The sequence below is a fragment of the Labeo rohita genome, chromosome 23 (genome assembly GCF_022985175.1).
Source record: "Labeo rohita strain BAU-BD-2019 chromosome 23, IGBB_LRoh.1.0, whole genome shotgun sequence".
Classification (NCBI taxonomy): domain Eukaryota; kingdom Metazoa; phylum Chordata; class Actinopteri; order Cypriniformes; family Cyprinidae; genus Labeo; species Labeo rohita.
Window position 1 is genome coordinate 16,207,127 of NC_066891.1, and position 26,023 is coordinate 16,233,149.

The following is a 26,023-nucleotide window of genomic DNA, read 5'->3' on the forward strand; positions in this document are numbered from 1 at the left end:
GTAAGTATTTTCGTCTGAGTTAGGTCAAAAGTAATCTAAAAGTAATCCAAAAGTACTCACAATACATTACCTAATATACATTACCAACTACAATTTCTGTCATGTAATCAGTAAGATTACAATTTGCAAGTAATCTATCCAATACTGTATGAATGAGATAGATAGATAGATAGATAGATAGATAACAGATTCGAATGGGCCTACTATTTGATCTCTACAACAGCATGAAGCAATGAGAACAGTATTTTAAAGAAATCTTTCGCAAAGTGGCTGGCCTCTCCTGCACCTGTGTGTTCCGTGGAGACTGTAAGAGACATAAAGAGCTCTAGAAAGGGTCATGTGAAGAATCTCTTTGTCACCAGAACCCCGCTGGCTGATGGGAAGAGCTGCTCTCTACTGCATTAACCTGAGAGAGGTCGGGCAGACACCTCTGTGATTACTGCAAAGGGCCTTGAGTGGACACAGGCAGGTATTCACGAATGGCTTTGTACTCGTGCACACTTGAATGCACGAGCGTGTAAAGTGGCGTGGATCTATGTACGTGATTCAGGAAAGGTCGTGGAAGAGAAGGACATCGTTGGAGGGAAAATGTAATTATGGGCCGAAATGAACTCATCTTGTTTGGAAGTACAAGTCGTTCGGAAAAGGATGCCTTGTGAGGAAAATAGAAAAAGAAAAGGGTGAGAAAGAGGACAAACAGCAGCTTATTATCCTGAAGATGACGAGAAAGGTAGTGGTTGTGCCGCTGGAGTGTGTCGGCGTGTCTGACTGTGTGCTACACAAACAGGAAGCTGAATGTAACAGTCAATAATCATTATCTGGCACAGCGAGCGCATGTATTTAAGTACGGGAGTGCATTCAAACATTGTTTTCAAAGGTAAAATATAATCATACCCAATCAGCTGCGATTGTTTCTTTAAGACGTCTTTATGATTTACTTTCAAAAGCACAGAATGTGTCCCGAAGCATACTGTGGCCATCAAATATCAAGGCGCATGGTAGACAAACTGTACAGACGTGGTAAATACAGGTAATGCATACTCTATTTAATTAAAATTAGTGCAATAACGATCATCAGCAGCCTTGATTCCAGAATTTTTCCCACTCATTTTCTCTATAGGGACTTAAAAAAACCTTCAATAAAAAGCAATGAACCAAACCAACCAGCTTTGAGAGGACACACAACATTACAAACTTTTTGAAGCAAAACTGCATTCGAAAATCAGAGAAAACCCCAAAGGCTGTGTATGTATTTCATGAGGCAATGAACTACGCAGCCCATGCATTGTAAACGACGCAACTGAGTTTGTAGAATTTAAATCTATTCATAGACATACAAAGTACAAGTTTATTACTAAACATTCAAATATATACACAATCAGAATTTATTTAAAAGATTAGATCACTTTCAGAATAAAAATCTCTTGATAATTTACTCACCCCCATGTCAACCAAGATGTTAATGTCTTTCTTTAGAGGTTTTTGAGGAAAACAAATGGTGATCAATGGGTTGAAGGTCCAAATTGCAATTTCAATGCAGCTTCAAAGAGCTCTACACAATCTCAGCCGAGGAATAATGGTCTTATCTAGCAAAACGATTGGTCATTTTCTAAAAAAAAAAAAAATTGTATACTTTTCAACCACAAATGCTCATCTTGCACTAGCTTGACTTTAAATATAACATAGTCACATTTGAAAGGTAGCACGTGATGTAGATGGAGGTATCGACCCAGTGTTTACAAAGCAAACGTGCAAAGAAAGTCAAACGCCCTTTACAAAAAAAAAATAAAAAAATGAGATGGACTTTTTTGCCCTACCCTACCTTTTTAAAACAAAGTACACAGATGAAGAACTAACTGTGCGGGATCTTTCCAACGTGAATCACACTCGCAGAGCTAGTGCAAGATGAGCATTTGTGGTTAAAAAGTATATACGTTTTTATTTTTTTTAGACAAATTTTTTCGCTTCATAAGACCCGTATTCCTCGACTGGGATTGTGTAGAGCCCTTTAAAGCTGCATTGAAACTGCAATTTTGGAACCCGTTGACCCCCACTGAAGTCCACTATATGGAGAAAAATCCTGGAATGTTTTCCTCAAAAACTTTAATTTCTTTTCGACTGAAGAAAGAAAGACATGAACACACTCTAAAAAAAGCTGGGTTGTTTTAACCCAACGTTGGGTCAAATATGGACTAACTCAACTGCGGGGTTAAATTTTTTAATTACATTTTTAACCCACATTTGGGTTCATTTTTCTAAAGTCAATGGGATTCTTACTGCTTTGCTCCATCAAGAAAGTATCTATATTAGGACCACACAGATTACATTTAATCGATCGCTGAGGAAAACGGGTCTAAAAACAGATATTTTTATGCAGCCGCCTACATTTTTATTCAGTGCACTCTGGTTCAGCAAATGAAGCTCTTAAAATACAATTATTATTGTCCAAAAATTGGCCAGGGGAGCCTCAGAAATTTTCTTGAAGTGGCAGAAATGTTCTAACGGTTGGCAAGTCCCTGATTGTTGCACTCAATACTCCACTCGAGTGTGGTAGGGGTTAAAAATAACAATGCATTATTCAGGCCAGTCAAATGCATGAATACATGAATAAGTTGTAAAAGCGTCTCCCATCTGGTATTAGAAGCGCGAGCGTGGAAAATGTGCCTTTTTAATGTGCCCGTCCTGCTGTAATCTGCCTTATCTCACTTCAACACTACATCCTCCCCCTTCGGAAGTGAACAGGACGGCAGAGAGAGAGAGTGAGACAGAGGAGGAGAGCGAGAGAAACAGATTTGTATAAGAAGTATCCTCATTCTCCAGGGGATAAGCAGCAGAATGAAGCTCTGCTGATGGCATTGATCATATTCTCGTCGACATCTGGGTGTTTTTGTGTGAGCCTATATAGAGTAGCTCTGTGGAAGTGTTGATATAAGACAAGCTGCATGTGATATACCTGATTTGAGCCTGATGGAACACAACATGGGGGTCCAAAAGTTTGAAACCACATTAATAACTTAGGATTTAAAATCAAATGGTAATACCATTTGAAATTACCAATTGTTTTGGGTCAAAGCATCACATTCACAAAGTGGATTTAGGTTTTATTGCCTGTGCAGACCCCCATAGACCCCTAATGATATTTACCAGAAGCATGCTGGATCATACTAGCAACATTTTTCAGATGCGAAGATCGCACTGGTTTGAAAAAACTCAACTGAATGGAAAAAAAAAATCATCACTATGATGGATGCTGCCAGATCACAGAGTATCTGCTACCAGAATTCATTTAGAGAACTCCATTATTGAAGGAGAGTGTCGATCTTGCTATAATTGTGTGCCGGTGGACAGGCCCAGACTGTGTAGCAGACGTAACCCAAGCTAAATTTAGTCTGAGAGCGAGGAACCGCAGGGTTTTTTCTGCAGATGGAGTAAGGAAGCCGAGAAGCCGCTGATGAGTGTGAATTGAGTCTCCTGTCACGGAGACAGGTGAATGTGTTGTGGCGAGCGTCGTCACGCACGAGCACGGGAGCCGACGTAGGGGTGGAACAGGGTGAGCGAAAAACTCATTTGCACGAGGCAGGGCTGGCTACGTGCCACCGGCGGCGGCTGCCGGGCTCAGTGGCCGTGGAGGTGTCACCAGGACCCGAGCTGTGGCTGAATAACGAGCCATCACAGGGAACAATCAGCCAAACAGGACGTTAGTTTTCACACCATGTCTCTAATAAGGGAGACAAAAGTGCATTTACGCACACCTTAACCATTAGCAAACCCTTAAAGTTGCTGAGTGTAATTTAACATTGATAAAAACACTATTTTGTCTGGTAACACTTTAGTATAAAGAACAATTCTCACTATTACCTAGCTACTTATTGGCATGCCTATTATTATGTACCTACAGTGTAAAGCACCTATTTTGAATGACCATATTCTACATCCCTAATCTTCCTGAACTTAACAACTACCTTACTAACTATTAATAAGCAGCAAATTAGGAGTTTCTTGAGGCAAAAGCTGTAGTTAATGATTTGTTAATAGAAAGAACTGGACCATAAGTGTGACTTTTAATCTAATACCAATACAGACAAAACTACAAAGACCACAATCGTAGGTTGACAACGCATAAACTTTACTTAAAATCAAATAGGAGATTGTGAAGAGATGTGTACTATTATATTTTGAAGTGATCTGACTTGATTTGCAACCAAAATAAAGCAAACATAAAGCAATAAAATAAAATAAAACAAAATAAAAATAAATAAACAAACCAAACACCACACAACAAAACTAAACAAACAAACAAAAAGAACAAAAGAATAAAAAAACACATATACAATGAATAAAAATTGAAACAACCTCCCGCCAAAAACAAAACAAAACACCCAAACAACCCAAAGCAAAAAACAACACTAAAAACAACAGAACAAAACAACTAAACCCAAAGCATAAAAAACAAACACACACAGCAAAACTAAACAAACAAAGAAAAAAAAAAAAACAGAAAAAACACACATAATAAATAAAACTCTAAACAAAACCCAAAGTTAAAAAAAAAAAAAAAACAAGAACAAAAAATCCTGGCACACTAAACAAACAAAAAACAGAACAAAACAATTAAAACCAAAGCATAAAAAACAAACAAACACAACAAAACTAAACAAACAAACAAAAAACAGAAAAAAACACATATATAACAAATAAAAATCAAAACAAAACCCAACAAAAATAAACAATGCAAAAGGCAAAAAACAACAAAATAACCAAACACCACACAACAGAACTAAACAAAAAAAAAGAACAAAACAATTAACACACATAATAAATAAAAATCAAAACAACCCCCCCCTCCAAAAAAAACAAAAACAAAACCCAATCCAAAAAATAAATAAATAAATAAATAACAGAACAAAACAATAAAAAACACACACACATAATAAATAAAAAACAAAACAAGACCCAAAGCAAAAAAACACACCAACAAAAACCCTAACCAACAAACAAACACCACAAAACAAAACTAAACATACAAAACAAAACAAACAATAAAAAACAAATAAAAACACACACACACACACACACACACATAAAAAACAAAACCAAAAACAACAGCATTAACAACAAAAATAAAATAAAATAAAATAAAATAATGAAATGGATATGAATAATTTTGCTGAAAGGTGACACTAAGATGACACTTTCTGTGCCCCTAGTGCAACCAAATATGCATACATACATACATATATGTATGAATACATACATATATGTATGTATATGTATGTGTATGTTGATATATACACATAAATATATATCCACACTTCCCTTTCAGCAAAGCTTGTATTTAAGCTCATTTAAGCTATCTACATCCAATCATTATTAATCAACCATTTCTGCGAACACATTCTGTTCTTTTCTTCTGAGATGGATCACTATTATGATGCGTTCAAACAGTATATCCCTATGCTACTTAGCCTTGGGCTAAACTCAGAGAGTTGCTTTAATATTGACTAAGATGTGTTTGCAGAAAGATCATAAATCAACAGTCTCTCATCGCTGCTGCAGCAACCGTTACGTGCTCGGATGAACGTCAGCTTTGACATTATTAAAGGACAGTAAAACACGCATGCAGCACGCCATGACGTGATAATCGGTTGGCGGAGAGTGTGAGAAGCAACTAGGGGAGAAAAACGGCCAATATGTGTCCAGCAGTATCAACACCTGGAGTTATAGCAGGTAAAGGATCTGAGAGAAATGAGCCATACTTCCCAAGTGAAGGAACACAGTTTCAACCGTCAATAACGGGACAAACATATCGATTCCTCCATTAAGCAGCTTCCCATGATACCCTGAGGTTAAGGCTTTTCCACCCCCGCTCTTCTGTACAGCAGAATAACCTCATTTAGACAACAGAAGCCGACAGTTTCAGCCTCTGCGGCTAGTTTAAGTTGTAGGCCTGGTTTAGGGAGTGAATATTTGATGCGCAGATTTTACCTCCTCCGTGCTGTGGGTACTCAAAAGTGGTTTTCATCAGTCGAGTCAGGCTGGAGGTGAAGAGACGTTAATGTGTAAGAAAAGACAGAGTGAGAAAAGAGAGCGCTTCTAGCAATCACAGTAATTCCAGACGTGCTCTGCACACATATGATCAATCCTTTCATTGATCAATCGCTCTGGCCCAATGCTCCGCTGCGCCGCTGCCAATCCAGACGAGTTCCAGCATACGGCCGGCCTGAAATGAGCTCACACACACTCCGCTTCCTTTCCTCCACTGCCTGACTCTCTGAATGACTGACTGACTCACTCACTCACACAAACAGCTGGAGACTCTGTTTACCCACCGGAGTTCAATATTATCAAAGCGCCCACGCTCCCCTGCTCATCTTTAAAAACAGGGCACCGCTCTGTATTTCTTTTCCTGTATCACCTCTTATCCTGTGCTTGGGGTGCAAATTAACCCTTTGCCACTCTTTGTGAATTGAAGAAACCTACCAGATATAAGTAATTCTTTTGGACAGTGAAATGCATTTTTATTTTGATTCAGTTTCTGAAAATGATTCATCAGCACAGCCATATTCAACATTGATAATGATCATAAGAACCACTATCGACCAGCAAATCAGCACAATATAACGCCCTTTATTTTTTTCCAGATTCCTTTTTTTGCGTTTAAATTTTTCTAGACTTTGTTTTAATAGTTAAATGTAATAATATTAATCAAAAAGCATGTCTTATTGATTGAGATCATAAAATGTACACAATTTAACACCAATTTTTAAACGTGAAATGTGTGTTTTTTCCCTCAAATTCATTTTTATTTTTACCGAATTCTTTGTTTTTCATTAATTTTCTGGATTCCATTTTAATGATCTCATTACATTTTAATAAATCAAAAGCATCTCTAATTAGTTGATTTTATATATATAAAAATATATATATTATTAGTTTATTTATTTATTTATTTTTTTCAGAAATAATCTGTTGCGTATTTACATTTTTCTGGTAAATATATTCTGGTAAATATTCCTTCAAAAATAACGTTTTAATAACAATTTTTCTATTAGTAGTAGTACTATTACATTCGCTAATATATTTCTGTCATCATTTCTTCAAGTTAAACCAAACTTTTATTTTGACGGGTTGCTGTGAAGACCTGTTTCTGTTTGTATATATTATGATATGTACAGACCTACTTCTAATTTATTCATCCAAAATTTGGCAAATTCCGTAACATTCCGCGTTATACAGTAAATTGGATTCCGTGATTCCAGGATTCCAGGAATTACAGTGCCATTACAGGAATAAATTACATTTTAACATAGTATAATAGAAAACGGGTGTTTTAAATGTCAATAGAATTATTTTACTGTAATTTTATTGTATTTTTGATTAAATAAATTCAGCTTTGGTGTGTATAGATTTTCAAAAACATTTTAAAAATCTTACCGACCCCAAACTTTTATATTTACTGTTACATAATATTTAGAATAATATTTACTATTATTTAATATTAAAAAAAAAGTCAGCACACCACAGGCTCCAAAAATGCACAACAATTTAATAATAATTGTTATACTCACAGGTGCTTAATCAAGAATCACATGACCTTAAAAGAAGGTTTATTTATTGATATTTATTTATTTTGTTGAGTACCCACTTTTAAGCATTTTTTTGCCATTGATGTGCGCGCTTTGGATTATTTAATCGAAAAATATGACACTTTTATTACAAAACAAAACCAGACTTGAAAAGTAATTCTTAGGTACTCAGCCGAAGAAAAAGCCAGGTGTTAATTTTGGCTGCTGCACCACCAGAACACCAGAGCAACTTGCCAAAAGATGACATCTAACCTGACTCCCATCTCGCATCTCAACCTCTCTGCCCAGGAGAAACATTGAACCCTCCGTTATCAATGGCCGCTGATCCCATTTGAGTGAGAGAGATATGACCCCCGATAGCCACACTGTCAATTTCATTAGCGCAATAGCAGGGAGCCTACTGGCCATTAAAGCCCTGCCGCGGAGCCAGCGCCGATTAGCATGGAGCCGAACTTCAACTGCATTAACACACCGGGACAGTGTGATCTTTAATGCGTTTCTCAATGGAGGCTAGAGTTCACTGCTAGGCTGGAGCTCTCATTCCTGAGGACTGATCATTTCCTGCTAGACAGCATGTGAGGTGGCTAATTAGAGCTCTTTGAAGGCTTTGTACGGCATGTTCCACCGAATCACGTAATTACGGCTCACGCTGGCCAGGCCCACTGCCACAGAGCCCGCTTAATGACAGGCCACATTTCACATATTAGTTATCATTCATGGAAATGAAACTGATTGGAATATACATGATGAAGAGTGGAGAAAACACTAAAATCGCATTCTCCACTCCATAGACGATTTATTCACGCTGGGGTTCATGAATATGGAAACATATCATAAAATGGGATAATTATTGTTTTTGGCATGTAGCAAAAATGCTTGAATTTTAAATTCATTCATTGGATAAGTGTTGATGTAATATCTTAAATCACTTGTTTGTATAGTAAAAACTGTTGTGCAGTAAATCTAACTTCTGAGGATTAAAGAGTAAAAACTTAAAAAGAGTCAAATAATAAATAATAAATGACCAAAAGTTTTCAATAAATAAGTGAATGAATAAATAAATCTTCCTTGAAATATATATATATAAATGAAAATGTATAACTGGCTTTACATTTGAGGAAGGCTGAAATCAAAAGGACATCATCATATTTTGGGCTCCTAAATTCTTTTAAATTCATTGTAAGAGCAACCAAATGTTTTTTGCAGAACATTCCTTTTGTGTTCCACAGTGAAAAAAGAGTTTGGATTGACATGAGCATGACTTTTTAGAGTATTTTCCCTTTCAATTCAAGAACAACAGTCCTCACAAGTAGATGTATTGGTTTTTGCACGTCACTGGACTTACCACACTGGCCTTTGCGCATCACCTTGATGCGTCTCTGCGTATTGCACTGGGCCTTCTCCAGCTCACACTCATTGGAATAGGTAGAGGAGTCGGATCCGCAAACCGGCGCCACCACAGACATGCATACAAACTTCTTACAAACACACTCTCCTTTAGAGGGGTCAGCTGGGTCTCTCTCGCACACTGCTCCAAATCCACACAGCTTTCCTCTGCAACCTACAAAGAGACACAGACATAAGAATCATAAGAATCAGTTTTACCAAGCCACAATCATGTGACAAATGCAGCGTTCTAGAAGACAACAGTCATATGAGGGCAGAACAAAAGACCCTTGTAAAACAGCTCATGCAAACCAGCGCTGTTTAAAAACCCCTTTAGTTAACACATGACCTTTGGAGCTCCTGTCTGAAGAGATGACATACGGCATTATTATCGTTGCTTGTGTTTTCAGAATCAATGAAAGCACTGTCTCAACACAAACACTTTGCTAGGAAGACCTGGTTTTAGACAGTTCGCCCAAAAAATGAAAAATGACATAATTTGGCATTCTAAACCTGCATGACACTCTTTCTTTTGTGGAACACAGAATATAAGCTTCCAAGCTTTAAAAAACCCCACAAAAGCACCATAAATGTGGTCCATATCACTCAAGCAGTATATTCCATATCTTCTGAAGCCTTATGACCACATAAACAGATCCAAATTTTACTCATATTCACTGAAAGTGAATTCTCTCTAGTTTTCCTTGCTAATAAAACACATAACATGCAAGAATCTTTGGTGTTTCCAAGTTTTCTACAAAACAAAACCAGAAATCAAGGGTGTGTGACATCACTAGCAGGTAATGCAATAAGCCAATTTCTGGTTTACAAACACTGATGATGTTTTTTGTGGGCGGAGCCCATCTGGTGGCAGAAAATGACCGTTTTCAAATAGCTGTCTATGGAAGCCATGAAATACAATAATAAAAAAAGGTATATTTGAGTTTATATTTCAAAATTCTGAATTTATTCTAGCAATTCCGAGATTAGAGCTCACAATTCTGATAAGAAAAATCAACTCGTCATCCTCTTTTTTTCCCCTCAGCTCAGAATAATTTATATCCTCCTCAAATCTGACAAACTCACTATTGTTGAGTTAAATCAAGTTATAAAGTCTTAGGGTCTTAATAAGAAGTCTATAACATACTTTGGTTAAAATTTCTCAGTGGTAGTGTAAAAATCAGCCCTTTTCAGAGCCCTTTTTTTGCATCTGCCTTTAAATGGTAATGAGCTCTGCTCACCCCCGCCCCTCTCTTCTGTGGGGTGACGAGCTGTACTGTTTACTTTAGCCGCGAAACTTACTAACTAGCAGATTATTAGGAAAGGCGATTTGCAAAGATGCATAAAACCCTTATGTTCACTTTGGTTGTAGGTGAAGCTGAATCACGAATGATTCGCGTCAACATAGACACATTTATGTAGATCACCAGGTGCATTTCCTTTAAAACCTGAAGTAATTTTTAATCCTCGGCGTCTTCAGCGGCTCAGATGTCGGGAGTAAATGACGACTGCTATGTTCATTATTACATCCAACAACAAAACACCTCAATCACCAGTCGGAGAAATTGTCGTCTTCCCCTGCACTGGAGTCGAAACAATGGCGGTGGGACTGTTCCCAGCTCACTCAGGGCAGGACTAAGGTGAAACAGCCTTGTCAATCAACTACCGTGGGAGTGGCCTGGGTTTTGTGACGTCTCACAGACGAGAAGCTGAGAATGGCTTGATTTGAAAAAGGGGATATTACTTATAAAGATTAAAAAAATACCATTGGGTGGTTTTTTATCATTATAGGGTGGTTGTGTACACACACTGCCAAAACACATTCATGCTCAGACAACATGTACATGATACAATGGATATTTTAATCAAACATAATCTTATTTATTGAGAGTTTTAATGAGAGTTCATGTGAGAAGCTTTCATGTCCGATTTGTAAACAAGTCAAATCTTTTCAATGACGCAGTTCCTGTTCACAAAACCAGTCTGAATGACTAATCTGGATGCTGAGTTCAGAAATTTCAGTTAGTTTCTCACACCATTACATTATTTCAAATGACTTGAAATATCGAGCATGAGTTGCATGGACCACATTTATAATACATTTATTGTGCTTTTATGTTCATTTTGAAGTTTGAAAACAGCAGTCCTTGTTCACGCTCCATTTTAATTTTTTCTGGGGTTCTCTAAAAGTCATCATAGTTGGTTAAACCTCTATAGTGATGAATGGAAATGATGACAAACATAATTTTTGCCTTCCCTGTTGGCCCAATTAACAATAGCATGTCTATTCCAAAAGAGGAATATTGAGAGATTGGTGATCAAATCTGTGTCGTATTAGAAACACTCATGTAGCAGATTTAACTAATTTCTGTAATTTAATGCAAAGTTTGAATGTTTTTAAAGTCTTTTCTCCTCAGTCAAGGCTGCATTTATTTGATTAAAAATACAGAAAAAACTGTAAGACTGTGAAATATTATTGCAATTCAAAATAGTGGTTTTCTATTTGAATATACTTTAAAATAGAATTTATTCCTGTGATGCAAAGCTGAATTTTCAACATCATTACTCTAGTCTTCAGTGTCACATGATCCTTCAGAAATCATTCTGATATGCTGGTTTATTATCAATGTTAGAAACAGTTGTGCTGCTTTATTATTATTTTTTTTCTTTTTTGAAACCTGTGATATTTTTTTCAGGATTTATTTGATGAATAAAACATTAAAAAGGACAGCATTTACTAAAATATAAATCGTTTTAACAATATTTAACACTACCGTTCAAAGTTTGGGGTCAGTAATTTTTTTTTATTTCTTTGTTTGTTTGAAAGAAATGAATACTTTTATTCAGCTAAGATGTTCTAAGGATGTGATAAAAAGTGATAGTAAAGACTTATATTGTTAGAAAAAGACTTCTATTTTGAATAAATAATGTTCTTTTTAACTTTTTATTCAAAGAATCCTGGAAAAACTATCACAGCTTCCAAAAAAAAAGCACAAACATGTGACACTAAAGACTGGAGTAATAATGCTGAAAATTCAGCTTCGCATCACAAGAAATAAATTGTGTTTTAAAGTATATTAAAATAGAAATCCACTATTTTATATTGCAATAATATTTCACAACATTACTATTTTTTCTGTATCTTTAATCAAATAAATGATGAGCAGAAAAGACTTCTTTGAAAAAAAAAAATTAAAAAACTAAATTATTTTCAATATATTACAGAAATGTCATTTTTTGGGATCTAAGGAGATGTACGGCATTACAGTTATTTTCGTATTCCAAATCAAAGCAAGCACAAGTCTCTGCTGAGAAGACCTGGTCTTTGATGAGTGACTTTTACAAAATAAAAACACACACACACACACAGTTGCTCTTTCACTTCTTCTTATCACAGACTACCAGAACAGGACCAGACAGGGTGGCATGACCACTCGAAATGCTCCAGGATCTGTCTAGCTGTTCCTGATCACTGACTTCACTTCATACAAGAACACACAAACACATAAAACACACACGTACACACAACTTTGCCTCGTTTCTGATACTGACAGGTGAGCATCTGTGTTAACTCCTCTGAGACGGTCTCGTTCTGTTGCTTTCCTGTCTCACAACTGTCATCAAAACACAAACTTCCATAATTCCCTCAGGCAGCAGCCTGCCACAAACTGATTGACAGCCATCAGGTGAATGCAATGGCCTTTTTATTTATTTATTTATTTAAAAAATTTTTTTTTATTATCAGTGACCGGCTGCCTATGCATAATCACACATGTGGAACGTGAGCTTGCACACATGAGCTTGAGGTGTGAGGAGAGCCGCATTTAAACTCTGCTGTCAATCCGACATGCACACCTGCCCACTGTTGTCTTTTACACAGTGCTTGTCACCTCCGCGCCTGTTTGAGATTCATCGCAGCACCGTGGCGGCCCGGCCCTTTGTTGATTCTGAGTAAATCAGGTCAAAACCAACAACTTGAGGACACAGTCATACAGACTCTGTGAAAGCCTGCGGATCTCAGTGGGATTGGGCTGCAAAGGACAGCACTTCCTGGAGGCGCGCTCTTCAGTCGCGTATCTAGAGACTAATTAAAGAGGCTGGTGTTATTCCTATTATCTTACACTGTATAAATTAATGTTCAGAAACAAAAAACAAAAAGGAAACTGAAAGAGAAGAAAATAAGACAATTTGTTTTCTCAATTATTATGTCATTTTGCTTCTAAACTAATAATGTTATAATCAGATCATTATAATTATTGTAATTCACTTCACCTCTAACAATTTGCAAGCAAATCTATATTCATCAAGCAACAATGGACAGCCAGGGAATTAAATAGCTTGCCTTAAATAAACTTATGAACAGTCTTTTTATTACTTTTGTCAATTTAACATATCCTTGCTGAAGAAAAGTATTATTTTCTTTCAAAAAAAGGAAAGAAAAAAAAGTACTGACCCCAAACTTTTTCTATTTTAAAATAAATGCTGTTCTTTTTGACTTTTTATTCATCAAACAATCCTGAAAAAAGTATCACAGGTTCCAAAAAATTTTAAGCTTAATAATATGAATATTAATAAAATATTACACTGATAATAAATCAGCATATTAGATTAATTTCTGAAAAATCCTGTGATACCGGAGATTTCATTTCAGTTTTTTTTTTTTTTTTTAAAGAAGTCTCTTATGCTCTTCAAGCCTGCATTTATTTGATCAAAAATACAGAAAAAAACAGTAATATTGCAAAATGTTATTACAATATAAAATAATGGTTTTTATTTTAATGTAGTTTAAAATATAATTTATTCCTGTGATGCAAAGCTGAATTTTCATCAGCTGTTACTCGAGTCTTAAGTGTCACATGATCCTTCAGAAATCATTCTAATATGCTGATTTATTATTAGAATTATCAACTCTGGTAACAGTTTTATTATTATGATTATTTTTGGAACCTGTGATTCTTTTTTTAGGATTCTTTGATGAATAACAAGTTAAAAAGAACAGCATTTATTCAAAATATAAATCTTTTCTAAAATGTTAAATCTATGCTATCACTTTTTATTAATTTATCACATCCTTGGTGAAAAAAAAAATTAATTTCTTTCAAAAAAAGAAAGAATAAATTGGACTGATCCCAGACTTTTAAACAGAAGTGTATATTGTTAGAAAACGTTTCTACTTTAAATAAATGCTGTTCTTTTAAACCTTTTATTGATCAAAGTTTCCAAAAAAATATTAAGCAGCACAACTGTTTTCAACACTGATAATAAATCAGCATATTAGAATGATTTCTAAAGGGTCATGTAACAGTGAAGACTGGTGTAATGATGCTGAAAATGGAGCTTTGTATCCCAGGAATAAATTACATTTTAAAATACATTCACATAGAAAACAGTTATTTTAAATTGAAATAATATTTCACAATATTACAGTTTCTTCTGTATTTTTGATCAACTGATAAGCATAAGAAATGTCTTAAACCATTAAAAATCTTACTGATCCCAAACTGTGATCAGCGGCGGTGTATATATAATTATTTTCTAAAATAATTAAAATATGTTATCAGCTGAAACAGTTTTGCGAAACAATTCCCATCTTTCTGATTATTATGTGAGCCCGCATAACAGTATTTCCATCAAATTTATTCATTTACACAACTTTAATTAAGGCAATTAAAAACTTGCAAACACTTCTAATTGTGTAGATATTAACAGCCACAAATAAGAAGTCATTGTTGACTCACAGTGACTCACATTTCCTCACAATCCCTGTATGAATGGTTGCGAACGCACAGAGAAATCAAGCGTTTAACTCTAATGACTGTTGAGCATTATCAAATATAGATGTAATAATAGAGTAGACCACCTGGATATACGGTCAGTGCCTGAACGGTCTATGACTCTGATCCCTAAAGAAACACACTTCACTGCAGCACACATCCGCGCTAAATACAGACTGTGTGTGTGACAGGTGCTGAGTGTCAGAGCGATGCATATTCATGTTTTAATAATGCATATGCATGTGAAACATCTACTACTTAATGTTTTTGAAGGGGGGAGGGAATCTGAAGCCCTGCAAGTCCATTCCATCACTGAGAGTATAAAAGAAAGTGCTTCCACGGCATACGATTCTCTAGTCCAAACAGATTTTCATCCATATGTGTAGTTTATCAATCATTTATTCATTTTGCATTCCGCATGACTTCACGTCAAGTGTTCGATTCGCACTACAACACCTGCGCCTTTGTTGAAACTCCTATTAAGTACTCTTTTATTTGCAGCACACTGCACAAGCAGCCAAAATCTACACAGATGCTCCATCCACACTTTTATTTTCTGTCCTATCCAAAAATAACACAATACGTAAGTGAAAAAAGCTTGTTTTTGTATATTCAGTATACAGCAGGATATTGAAAATGTAAGTTTATGCTCATTTCTGCCCATTTTTGCATTATGTTTACCTTTTAAGTCACCTAAATCTCACCCAAATTACAAATAATGCGAATCTTAAAATGAGTATCTATTTTTCATATTATATATTATAATGTTGTATGCCTAATTTCACTCGCAGCACTGATGGATTCTAGATTTTTGTGTTTTTTCACCAATTTATCAGTTATTAGCTTTAAAAAGAAATATCGGTTTATCATCATCAGGCAGAATCTGATTATTGAAGCATCTCTAGTTCTGATTGGCTGAAATTGTGGCAATTACACATTTTCGTGTTGAGTCCTTCAGCACATATTGCTCATTATATATGCATTAGGTTCCCATGTCTTTCGCAACCGGCGTTATGTAGAAGTGCGAGCAGAGTCTTCCCGTGGCTGCACATTTCTGCCATGATGTCAGCCTAGGCGTTTTGAGCTTCACGCTCATTTTCCAGCCATGTGGTGCCACAGCCATGAGCGCTGGAACATGTTGCCATGACAACAGCCCTAGAATCAATGGGGAAAAGACGTTGTTGGTTTTACAATGGGCCCCATTCGCACATATAGATGTGCGTTAAGTTGAATGGAAGCTCAAGGCTTCAGATGTAATATATTTGTGCTTTCCGGACTTTATATGAATTAAGTTGAATTTGAATCTGAATTGGGAAGCTATAGATGTAGTTTTATATAAATACAATAAGAAACAGCCTTGTTTTCACTGCATCAAACGCTTCTGAGAAGAAACAACCTATTATTGGTTGTTTTAGTTTAAAACTGAGTCACTGTAATCATTTTACTTTAATAACGTTAATAATAATGCAAAATGATGGTCCGCTGATGGATCTGTGGAGAAAACAGTGCAAAGCAATACTAAAAAGATATTAAAACACATGATTGGGTTGCTAAATAAACGGCTAAGGAATAATGGCCTGTTTGTGTCAGTGAGGACACGTTCATCTCCTGGGAGACATCCATTTTCTGAGATATTATTCGAAAAATCTCATTTATAGCGAGACCACCAGGGGTACGTGTGATACACCTCTGCTCTGTGCATGAGTAATGGAGAAAGACTCTGGAGACTTTGACCATTGACTCATGGTGAGGCAAACACGGCATCAGTTTTGCTCTACAATAACAAAAACACACTGAGAGAGCAAGAGATCGGTGTCTAGTAGAATAAGCAGACTTCAGTATAACAGGTTGTACGTAAATCCCCTAGGCTTCCTATACAGATTTCTCAGTGTTTACTGTCTGATAAAGTTATCGACTACTGTGCACTGCAGTTATAAACAGTAGTTATTTGACTGGAGTTTTCAGCAGATATTCACAGTGTGAAGGAATGTGTGCAAGTTCAGGACTAAGGAGTTAAGTATTCTGCCATCTAAACTCCTCTGAATAAGCTGGTTTGGTTTTTCTGGTTTAAACTAGTCTACCTGCTCTCGCAGCTTGTCCAAAAATGGTCTAATTTGTCTCCCAGCCTAGTCAAGGTTTTTTAGCTTGCACAAAGCAGGTTTAAGCTGCTATAACTGGTCTCCTAACCAACCCAAAGCTGGTTTAAACAAGTCTAACTGGTCTTAAAGTCTACAGTTCTGGTCAAGATCTCCTAGTTTCTCCTCATTTGCACAAGGCTGATTTAAGATGGTATAACTGATTTCCCAACAGCCCAAAACTGGTTTAAGCAAATCTAGCTGGTCTCTCAGTCTGTCCAAAGCTGATTTAAGGTGATTTAATTGGTCTCACTTCCTGTTCAAGCCTACACAAAGATAGTTTAATCTGGTATAACTAGTCACCTAACCTCCTCAAAGTTGGTTTAAGCAAATTACTGGTCTCCCAGTTTAAGCATGTGAAATTGCTCTTTAAATCTGGTCAGGCTTCCCCAGTTCACACAAAGCTGTTTTAACATGGTATAACTGATCCCCCAACAGTCAAAACTGGTTTAAGTAAGTCAACTGGTCTCCTAGCATACACAAAGCTGGTTCAAGCATGAATAACTGGTCTTCAAGCCTGCTCAAAGATGGTTTAAGACGGTCTGTTTGGTCCCCCAGCCAGGCTTCCCTAGTTTGCAAAAGCTGGTTTAAGATGGCATAACTGATCAGCCCAAAACTGGTTTAAGCCAGTCTAGCTGGTCTCTTGGCATGTTCAAAGCTGGTTTAAACTGGTTTAACTGAGCTACCATTCTGGTCAAGATCTCATAGCATACACACAGCTGGTTTAATCATGAAAAACTGGTCTCCAAGCCTGCCTAAAGATGATTAAAGATGGTCTTTTTGGTCCCCCAGGCAGGTTTTCCTTAGTTTGCACAAAGCTACTTTAAGATGGTAAGCCAGTTTCCCAAACAGCCCAAAACTGGTTCACGCAAGACTAACTGGTCTCCCGGCATGTCCAAAGCTGTTTTGAACTGGTCTAACTGATCTACGATTCTGGTCGAGATCTTCTAGCATACACAAAGCTGGTTTAATCATGAATAAACTGGTCTCCACTCCTGCCTAAAGGTCATTTAAGATGGTCTATTTGGTCCCCCTGCCAGTTTTCCCTAAGTTGCACAAAGCTGGTTAAAGGTGGTATAACTGATCCCCCAACAGCCCAAAACTGGTTTAAGCAAGTACCCCTGGTCTCCCATCTTGTCCAAAGCTGTTTTTTAGTGGTTTAACTAATCTACGATTCTGTTCAAGATCTCCCAGCATACACAAATCTGGTTTGTGCACGAATAACTGGTCTCCAAGCCTTCTCAGAAATGGTTTAAGATAGTCTATTTGGTCCCCCATCCAGACTTTCCTTAAGTTGAATAAAGCTGGTTTAAGATGGTATAACTGATTCCCCAACCACCCAAAACTGGTTTAAGCCAGTCTAACTGGTCTCTTAGCATGCCCAAAGCTAGTTCAAAGTGGTCTAACTGATCTACCATTCAGGTCAAGATCTCCTAGCGTACACAAAGCTGGTTTAGGTGGTCTCCAAGCCTGTCCAAAAGTGGTTTAAGGAGGTATAACTGGTCTCCTAACATGCCTGAAACTGGCTTAAACCAGTCTAGCTGGTCTCCCAAACAGGTGTTCAGCTGTCTTTGCAGACTTTAAAGCTTACCAAAAATTACCAAAACTCCTCTGAAACCAGCAAACCAGACCAACCCAGGAGACCAGCAAACCATCTTTTAACTTTTAACAGTCTTTTTTTTTTTCACAGCTAGGCTTTCCTATCACACTGTCTATTTTGTCCACTTTCACTCTCTTCCTCCATGTCCTTCCATTTCATTACATTTTATTAAAAACTAAAATGAAGGCTCAGGAAAAGAAAAACAAATATAAAAGCTGGTATTATTTTGTTTCTCTGTAGCTATAGATAGTACACTGGGCAAGGGCAGGTCACGCCAAAGACACCCTCTATTTTCTCAATTTCCACATATAAAAGCCCAATCAATTCCTATCTCTGTCTGTGCTCGTACCCGCCAGCTCGAGGCCTTGACCCCGGCTTAAACCTTGCTGAACTTATTTACCAGCGTCAGGTCTTGGTTAAAACTCTCCCACACATCACAGACAAAGGGCAAGGGACAGAGAAAAGAGCCAGAAAGAAGTAGCACTGTACATGAAAAGAAGATACACAGAAAAGTGATTTTGTTTTTCCTAAGGGATGTTTATGGCAACCATTTTTAGGAGGGAGAGCCCACTGGACTACCAAAGGGCACTGTGGTCCTGGACAGCTAAATCTTGACAGTGTGGTCAAGGATATAGATGGAATGCCCAGGAAGAGTGTTTTCCGTTTTCTTAAAGAAAAACACTCCAAAGGTTAGCAAGTAAACTAGCAGCAAGTAAACTAGATATTTTCAAACCAGAATACACACCTATTCCTAAATGACACAGAAAAACAAGATAAACTGGTACAAATGTCAGACGGTCACTAACAGTAAGTGGGCAGTTTTTTATTAGAATAGATTGTGAGTAGTCAAAAAGTCTGGGCAAAAACTAGCACTTCTCAAGCCAAAGTATTAAAGATGGAGACTGAGAGCAGGACCTACTCTGTCACAATCTCATCTCTGGCACAAAAGAAAGCAGACAGGCATTGAAATGATTACAACTTCCTGAAATATACATGAATAAGTCACTGGTGCCTGGCAGTGACGCTACGCAAGTTTCTATTATTTAAAGCCGTCCGGAGCGAGTGTGTTGAGGAGTATGTCTTCCTCTCTCACTCCGTCTGAACACGCTTTCATGCACATCCTCCTTTACACCGTGTGTACCCATATTCCCAGCGCTCCCTCTGATCTGCCCCGTAGTCCATCCACATCATTATGTGCCTTCGTTCAACCGATTCACTTAATTTATCCTTTTCCCCCCACTCAGCCTTTTCTTCCACCTTTCTCTCTCATCAGCCTCATGGATCTTTTTTTTTCACTGAAAAGTTCAAAGATGAGAGTGAAGTCATATTGAAACAGGGTAAAATGAAGAGTGAAAGTAGGCTACATGTACATGTTTCCTGAAATCCACTGAGATCGTGCACTTAGTGAAGGGGGCGGCATAGGAAGTATTCAATAATGGAGAGAGATGGGGGTCTGTGGCATCTCTTCTGGACTAAATCCAAGCCATAGCCAGATGGCTTCATGCTACACCCGCAGGAACACCAAAAGAGCTCCAGTATCTATACACAAATCTGCTAAATTACAGTACACTAGGGGGCGAATTCACTAAACATGGCATTTTAACACACAAAAAAACTGTTTTTATTTGACTAACCACCGGCAATTCAGTTTAACTAGGTGTTAATGCACTGAAATAGCACTGTGCAATTAACACGCCACTATTACCGCCTGCAGAAAACAGAATTTATATTTCAAACCGACACTTGTGTACATTTTTAAGTGATCACGGCTGCAGCAATTAATGAAAAGATGATCAAACTAAACAAACAAACGGTTTTAAATGCTAATTTACAATATGAAGTATGAAAGATCGACTACAGAATGCATTAAACAGTGTTATTAAATTATTTGTGTTATTAAATATTAGGGCTGGGTAAAAAAAAAAAAAAATTGATATCTCAATTTCTAAAGATTTTCATTTTAATGAAATGATATTGATTGTTGAAATCCTGGGAATCGATTAGTCTAGACTGTTTTCAGCTAATGAATGGAACATTTTAGCATGCCTCCTGTTCAATAAATTGAGATAAGCTTTGCAAGATTAATTTTGATACGAAAAAGTCTCAGATTTTAATTTTCTGTCCATTTTATTGCAGTATTCAAAGAATAAATGCTGTTTTGGCGTTTAATGTAAAGCGCTGGAGCATGAAGTACATGTGAACTGATCATCTCCTCTGCTTTATTACCAGTTATAGCACAAAATAAACACGAATGAACATCCGAAGGTATGTTAAAATAAAGAGAACAACTTACCGAAATCTGTATCCTATCTCATGTAATCATTCCATTAGTGTTTCAACCACACAAAGACGTCAATACAACAGCTTGTAAACAATAACATCACATTTACCTCAGAAAAAACATATTCAGTGATTATATACTTATTTGTCAGCTAGGAAAATGACCTCTAGAGAAGCATTTCGCTAAATATATATGCACCATATAACATAATGTTTTTCAAAGTTTAATTTTAAGTTTAATTTAAGTGTTTGTGACAGCCAACATTTAAATGTTTATATTGCAAAAAACAAACTGGAGTAGAAATATAATTATGTAATTGTAACTTTATTATTATAACAACTTCATTAAGTGTAATTATAATTCGTTCAGAGGGAGCTAGGGCAGATAACAACACAACCCTAATGAAAATGAAAACCAAAATCCATGGTTACTATAGTTAAACCAAGGTAACCACAAAATGAACCGTGGTTTTGTTACACTAACCATAGTCTAACCAAGAGATGTTCAGTATTAGGATTTTTCTGTAAAGATATTGCCATGATGTAATCATTATTGGAATAATTTTGACATTGAGGCAATTTAGAAAATATGGTTTTGTTAAATCTATAGTATTTAAGTAATTTTAAGATAAATCAACAAAACATGGTCATAATGTGATACTTTAAATTTAACTTAAATAAAATTGTTACTGCAAATAGAATATAATGAGGTAGTTATTTTGCAACAAGGTGAAGACAAGTCTGCTTATAACAGTACAAGGCTGAAGGGAAAAGTGACAGGTACAAGAAAATTTGTGAAAAAAGCATACCAAAAAAAAGCTCCAAAACACACACAAAGTGAGATGCAGAGGTATATCATGGGAAAAATAAGAGACTGAAAAGGAAAATGGAAAAGAAGGTGCAGTTCAAGAGAGAGCCTTTTTCTTATTCTGCCTAAGGTTTTAAACATTTATTTAAAAGTGATGGCCTTTAAGAATTTGTTGTGGGTGTATGGGAAGGCCTGGATGATTGTAAAAATTTCCCGGCCTGAAATTTTGTCCCAGTCCGGCCCTGTTCTACATGGTGGTTGTTTAACCTTGATACATTCATTAGCTAACAAATTTTAAATGTAAGTTATTTTGCATTAATATGTCAATATGATGTGAGGTCCAGTTATCAGCGTGACACTAAAACAGGTAGTAGTAATGGGTACTTTTTACTTAAGTACATGTCTAAACCCATACTTCTTTACTTTAACTCAAGTTAAAAAGTGTAGTCAGTACTTCTACTTTTACCAGAGTATTTTCAAACTTGTATATCTGTACTTCTACTTGAGTGAAGGATATGTGTACTTTTGCCATCTCTGGTAGTAGTACCAGCTGACTCTCATGTATATTTTACAGCAAAATAATCAATACTGAATCGAATCGCAAGCTTGTGAAAAATGTAAAAATAGGCAGAAATGTAATTAAGCATCCTATTTGAAGAAAAACGGTCACTAGATAGCAAATATTGATTAACACCATTCAAATAAAATAAGTAAATATCATAAAAATATAAATAAATACACTAATATCAATATATTATTTGTTACTTTGGGCACATATCCAGACACAGAGTAGTCAAGCACATTTTCTGCATTTTGAAAAGGAGATTTAGGTGTTTGGATAGCACTGGAACAATATTAAAATATAGTCCCAGTAAAGTATGCTAGCTCATGGTAGACTGCATCCTCTACAACTCTGCACTCAAACTGATCTGGAAGATGGGAAACTGCATAAATTCCTTTATTTAATCTGGCGCTTTAACAAAGCAGACTGTGTGTGCAAATATATGCTGCTGTGCAAATGAATCAGCGGGCACAATTAATTTTTAGTAAATTTCTCTTCCATGTTTTGCAATACATTTAGTCATTTCAAATAGGGTTTTTTTTATGGACTATGCCAATCGTCATCATCTTCAAATGCTGCCATTGTGTAATTTTCTCCTTGGAAGAAATTCTCTTTTTTCAGTTTGATTGAGATGCTTCCAATTTTAGTCCTTGATTGAGGAAAACTGGCCGTTTAGGATGCTGGATTGCTTCGATTAGGATTTCACTTCGTTTTTTTTTATGATGCTAAATAAATCTAAGCCAGTCTATCTGCAATTCATTCCTTAAAACCCCACTTGTCATCAGCATAATTTAGATAAACAGAGCTGAGACATAACCACACCCTCATGTCACGGTGGAGGTCAGCAGCTGTGGTCTGTTGGGGTAGGGGAGAGAGGGTCTAACAGCAGGGCTGGCGATTGCCCATCTATGCCAGCTGGCCAGCCAGACAAAGAGCTGCTCGGCCCCCACCGAACCCCACCCTTCTCCATCTCGCGCAACACCCTGATCAATAACCTTGCTGCCGATCAATACCTCCACAAATCACTTCATTTTCTCTTTTTCTTTCTCTAGCACTTACAGCTGGTCGTGGCAGGAGAGAGAGAGAGAAAGAAAACGAGCAGGCTGCCTAGGTAAAATGTGACCTGCCCTCCAAACCAAAGAACAAGTAAGTGCAAAATAAAACCCATTAAAAGCCACCCAGTATTTCACAATAAGAGAGCTCGTTTTAGGTGCTGTCATTGTTTTTCCTGTTTTATTCCACCCTTCTCCCTCTTCCTTTCCTACTTAATAACTCTAAAAGGTAAGTGCAGAATACGATCGGGCTATTTTCCTGAAATCAAAGCGAACCGCAATGTGCATCCATCAAACTCAACCTGTCTTCTGTTCTATAAGAAAAATAATTCAATACATAACAACTCTCCAGAGACAGAAAAAGGGAAATATACATTAGAAAAACAGAATAAACCCAATGGTCAAGAACGAAATTAATCATCATCAAAGCCCCTGCTAGCTTTTAAGCTCTCTAATTTTTATTATTGCCCCTTGAGTTTGTTATTATGTTGTTCTGTGGCTTATCTAACCCTTAAAAGTATGTTGTTGCCAAACGGAGAGTAGGAAAAACAATTCTGCATTTCCTTTTTGAGCTTCCAACAATTCTGATTCACATGCTTTCAAAAGATTCATCCCAACTCATTGTTTTGTTCATCATAGATGCTAGGAAAAAAATTCTGAATGTCTGCGCTCTTTACAAGAGACAATGAGGCAATGAAAACCGAACAAAAAAGCATGCTAGCCACTGTCACATACACCTTGCTACTCCCACTAAAGCATTTTCGGCATCTGCTGATTGAATTGCATTCCTCTCAAATTTGCTGAATTCTTTCCCTCAATAGACAACCACATGATGAGGCATAAACGCAGTGTGATTTATGATGCCAAAATAGCTACGTGCCATTATTTATCCCTGCATAGATAAAGCTGTCTGTTGGGGTATCTAGAGTCACGGATACGACCAAAACTATCCAAAAGGAGAAGGTAGAGAAAGTGTCCACCATTTCAAGCTCCTCTCAGGGCTAATATAATCCTTGCTTGCCTCCCCCATCCACCATGACCTTCCTCTCCTCAAATGTCCCTGCATATATCACTTTTACTGAGTGGGATTTGCCAAAAGAAGGGGGATTTAGCTAATGATATCATTAAAAAAAAAGAGTGCCTGTGATGTGAAAGTGTGGGAGAGAAGCTACAATCTGAGCGACTGCTAGCAAAAAAAAATGCAGCGAGGGTGACAAACAAGACCATCAGGCGAAGGCCAGTGCGTCATGAGCTCCAGATCAGAGCTCGGCTTGGTCTTTGACGCAGATGTCCCAACAGGGCATGTTAAAGCCAATTACCATGGTGAAGAAACACTGGCCATCCACCGTCCACCCCATAGTGTAGGCTCCTCCAACCCATCCCATAAACCCAACCCTTCGGTAGCTCTTGGCAGCACGTTACCGCACTGTCCGTGGCTCGGTGGCAGCTGCGAATGGTGGTGCCTCAATTCCCTGACAGGTTTCCATCATGTAGTGAACAGATGGAGTTCTACACCCCCATCACACCAGTTACACTAGCAATTCTCTCTCCTCTACTTGTGAGAGAGAGTGAGATTGAGAGAATGAGAGAGGAGGCTAACACCCGCCCCACCGCCACAAGATCTGACCTTGCTTTAAAAAGCCTCTTCTTGACGCCGATTTTCGCTCAACATATGCGCTTCCGCTGCAACCGAAGCCATGGATTTACTCGCCCAAAATAAAGCGAATGCTACTACGAGGCTTCTCCCATCATTCATGGTTGCCAGCGTAAAAGCTACAGCATTTATTAAAGGGGCAGTTCAGCCAAAAATGAAAAATCTTTCATCATTTACTCACCTTCATGTCAATCCAAACCTTCTTTGTTTTGTCCATACAATGAAAGTCCAATCGTGCTTTGGACTCTTGGCTTTCATTGTACATTCTTCAAAATAACATCTTTTGTGTTCACCAGAAAAAAAAATAAAGTCATAAAGGTCTAGACAACATGAGGGTGAGTAAATGGACTGGAAAGAGAAGGAGACCGGCTGAGGTCTTGAGCGCCCCAGCTTTTGAAAGAAACCCACTGGAGAGTTCTCCAAAAGATTGACTGAATTGTTTGGAGGAGAAACGGACAGGTGGTGATTGACAAGGTCTCAAGGGTTTGTGTAGAATCAATGTTGGCTCTTGTAACAGGTACTGACGCTTCACACCACCCAGCATAATGTTGGCCCCTAGGCCCCCATCACTCACCCTAAAACACAGTCTACTGAGCGGCTTTTACATCACAAAATTCTCCCCTACATGCACTCGTTTAAAGAGGCCAAGAGGACTGCCTGAGGATTTACGCTAGTCCTGAAATAGATCCAACAGGAAGGAACAAATCTTGCACTGGGCTAAAACGAATGCCAAAGCCATCGCGGACTTCATTGTCCATAGTTCAGTAGTGCAACTGACTTTCCCAGGAGCTCAGGCATTAGTGTAATGGCATGTGCAGACACTGGAACAGGTAACAGGCACACTGTTTTCACCCTAATCCAGCCTGAGCAACCAAACAACCTTAGCTGGACTACTACCAAAGACACTTCACACCTGAAAGCTTTCGGCAAGCAAGTCCTTGTCCCTCAGAGTGCAAGGAATACTGGCAATGTCTTTACCTTTTACAAATGTCATACTTTATAAGCTACGACACACAAGCCTAGTCATTTCATTAGAAGGGGTGAGTGGCAATGAAATGATTTGTTATAGTTCTTGTTACAGAGTCAATAACCATTAAATTAATAAACAGCAGAATGCAGAATGTGGTGTTACTCTTATGAAAGTAATTTGTAGGTTGTGTAATTTGGCCTGTAAGATTCATGTACT

The 26,023-nt window shown here is 37.3% G+C and overlaps 1 protein-coding gene across 10 annotated transcripts in view; it reads right to left on the bottom strand.

The window, feature by feature from the left end:
* agrn (agrin) overlaps nucleotides 1–26,023 on the bottom strand; it is a 305,226-nt gene that overhangs the window by 133,859 nt on the left and 145,344 nt on the right. For all 10 annotated transcript variants that reach the window (XM_051097130.1, XM_051097123.1, XM_051097124.1 and 7 more), the window contains one exon: nucleotides 8,932–9,147. In XM_051097130.1, coding sequence (XP_050953087.1) covers nucleotides 8,932–9,147 — 216 coding nt within the window. The remainder of the gene's footprint in view (nucleotides 1–8,931; nucleotides 9,148–26,023) is intronic.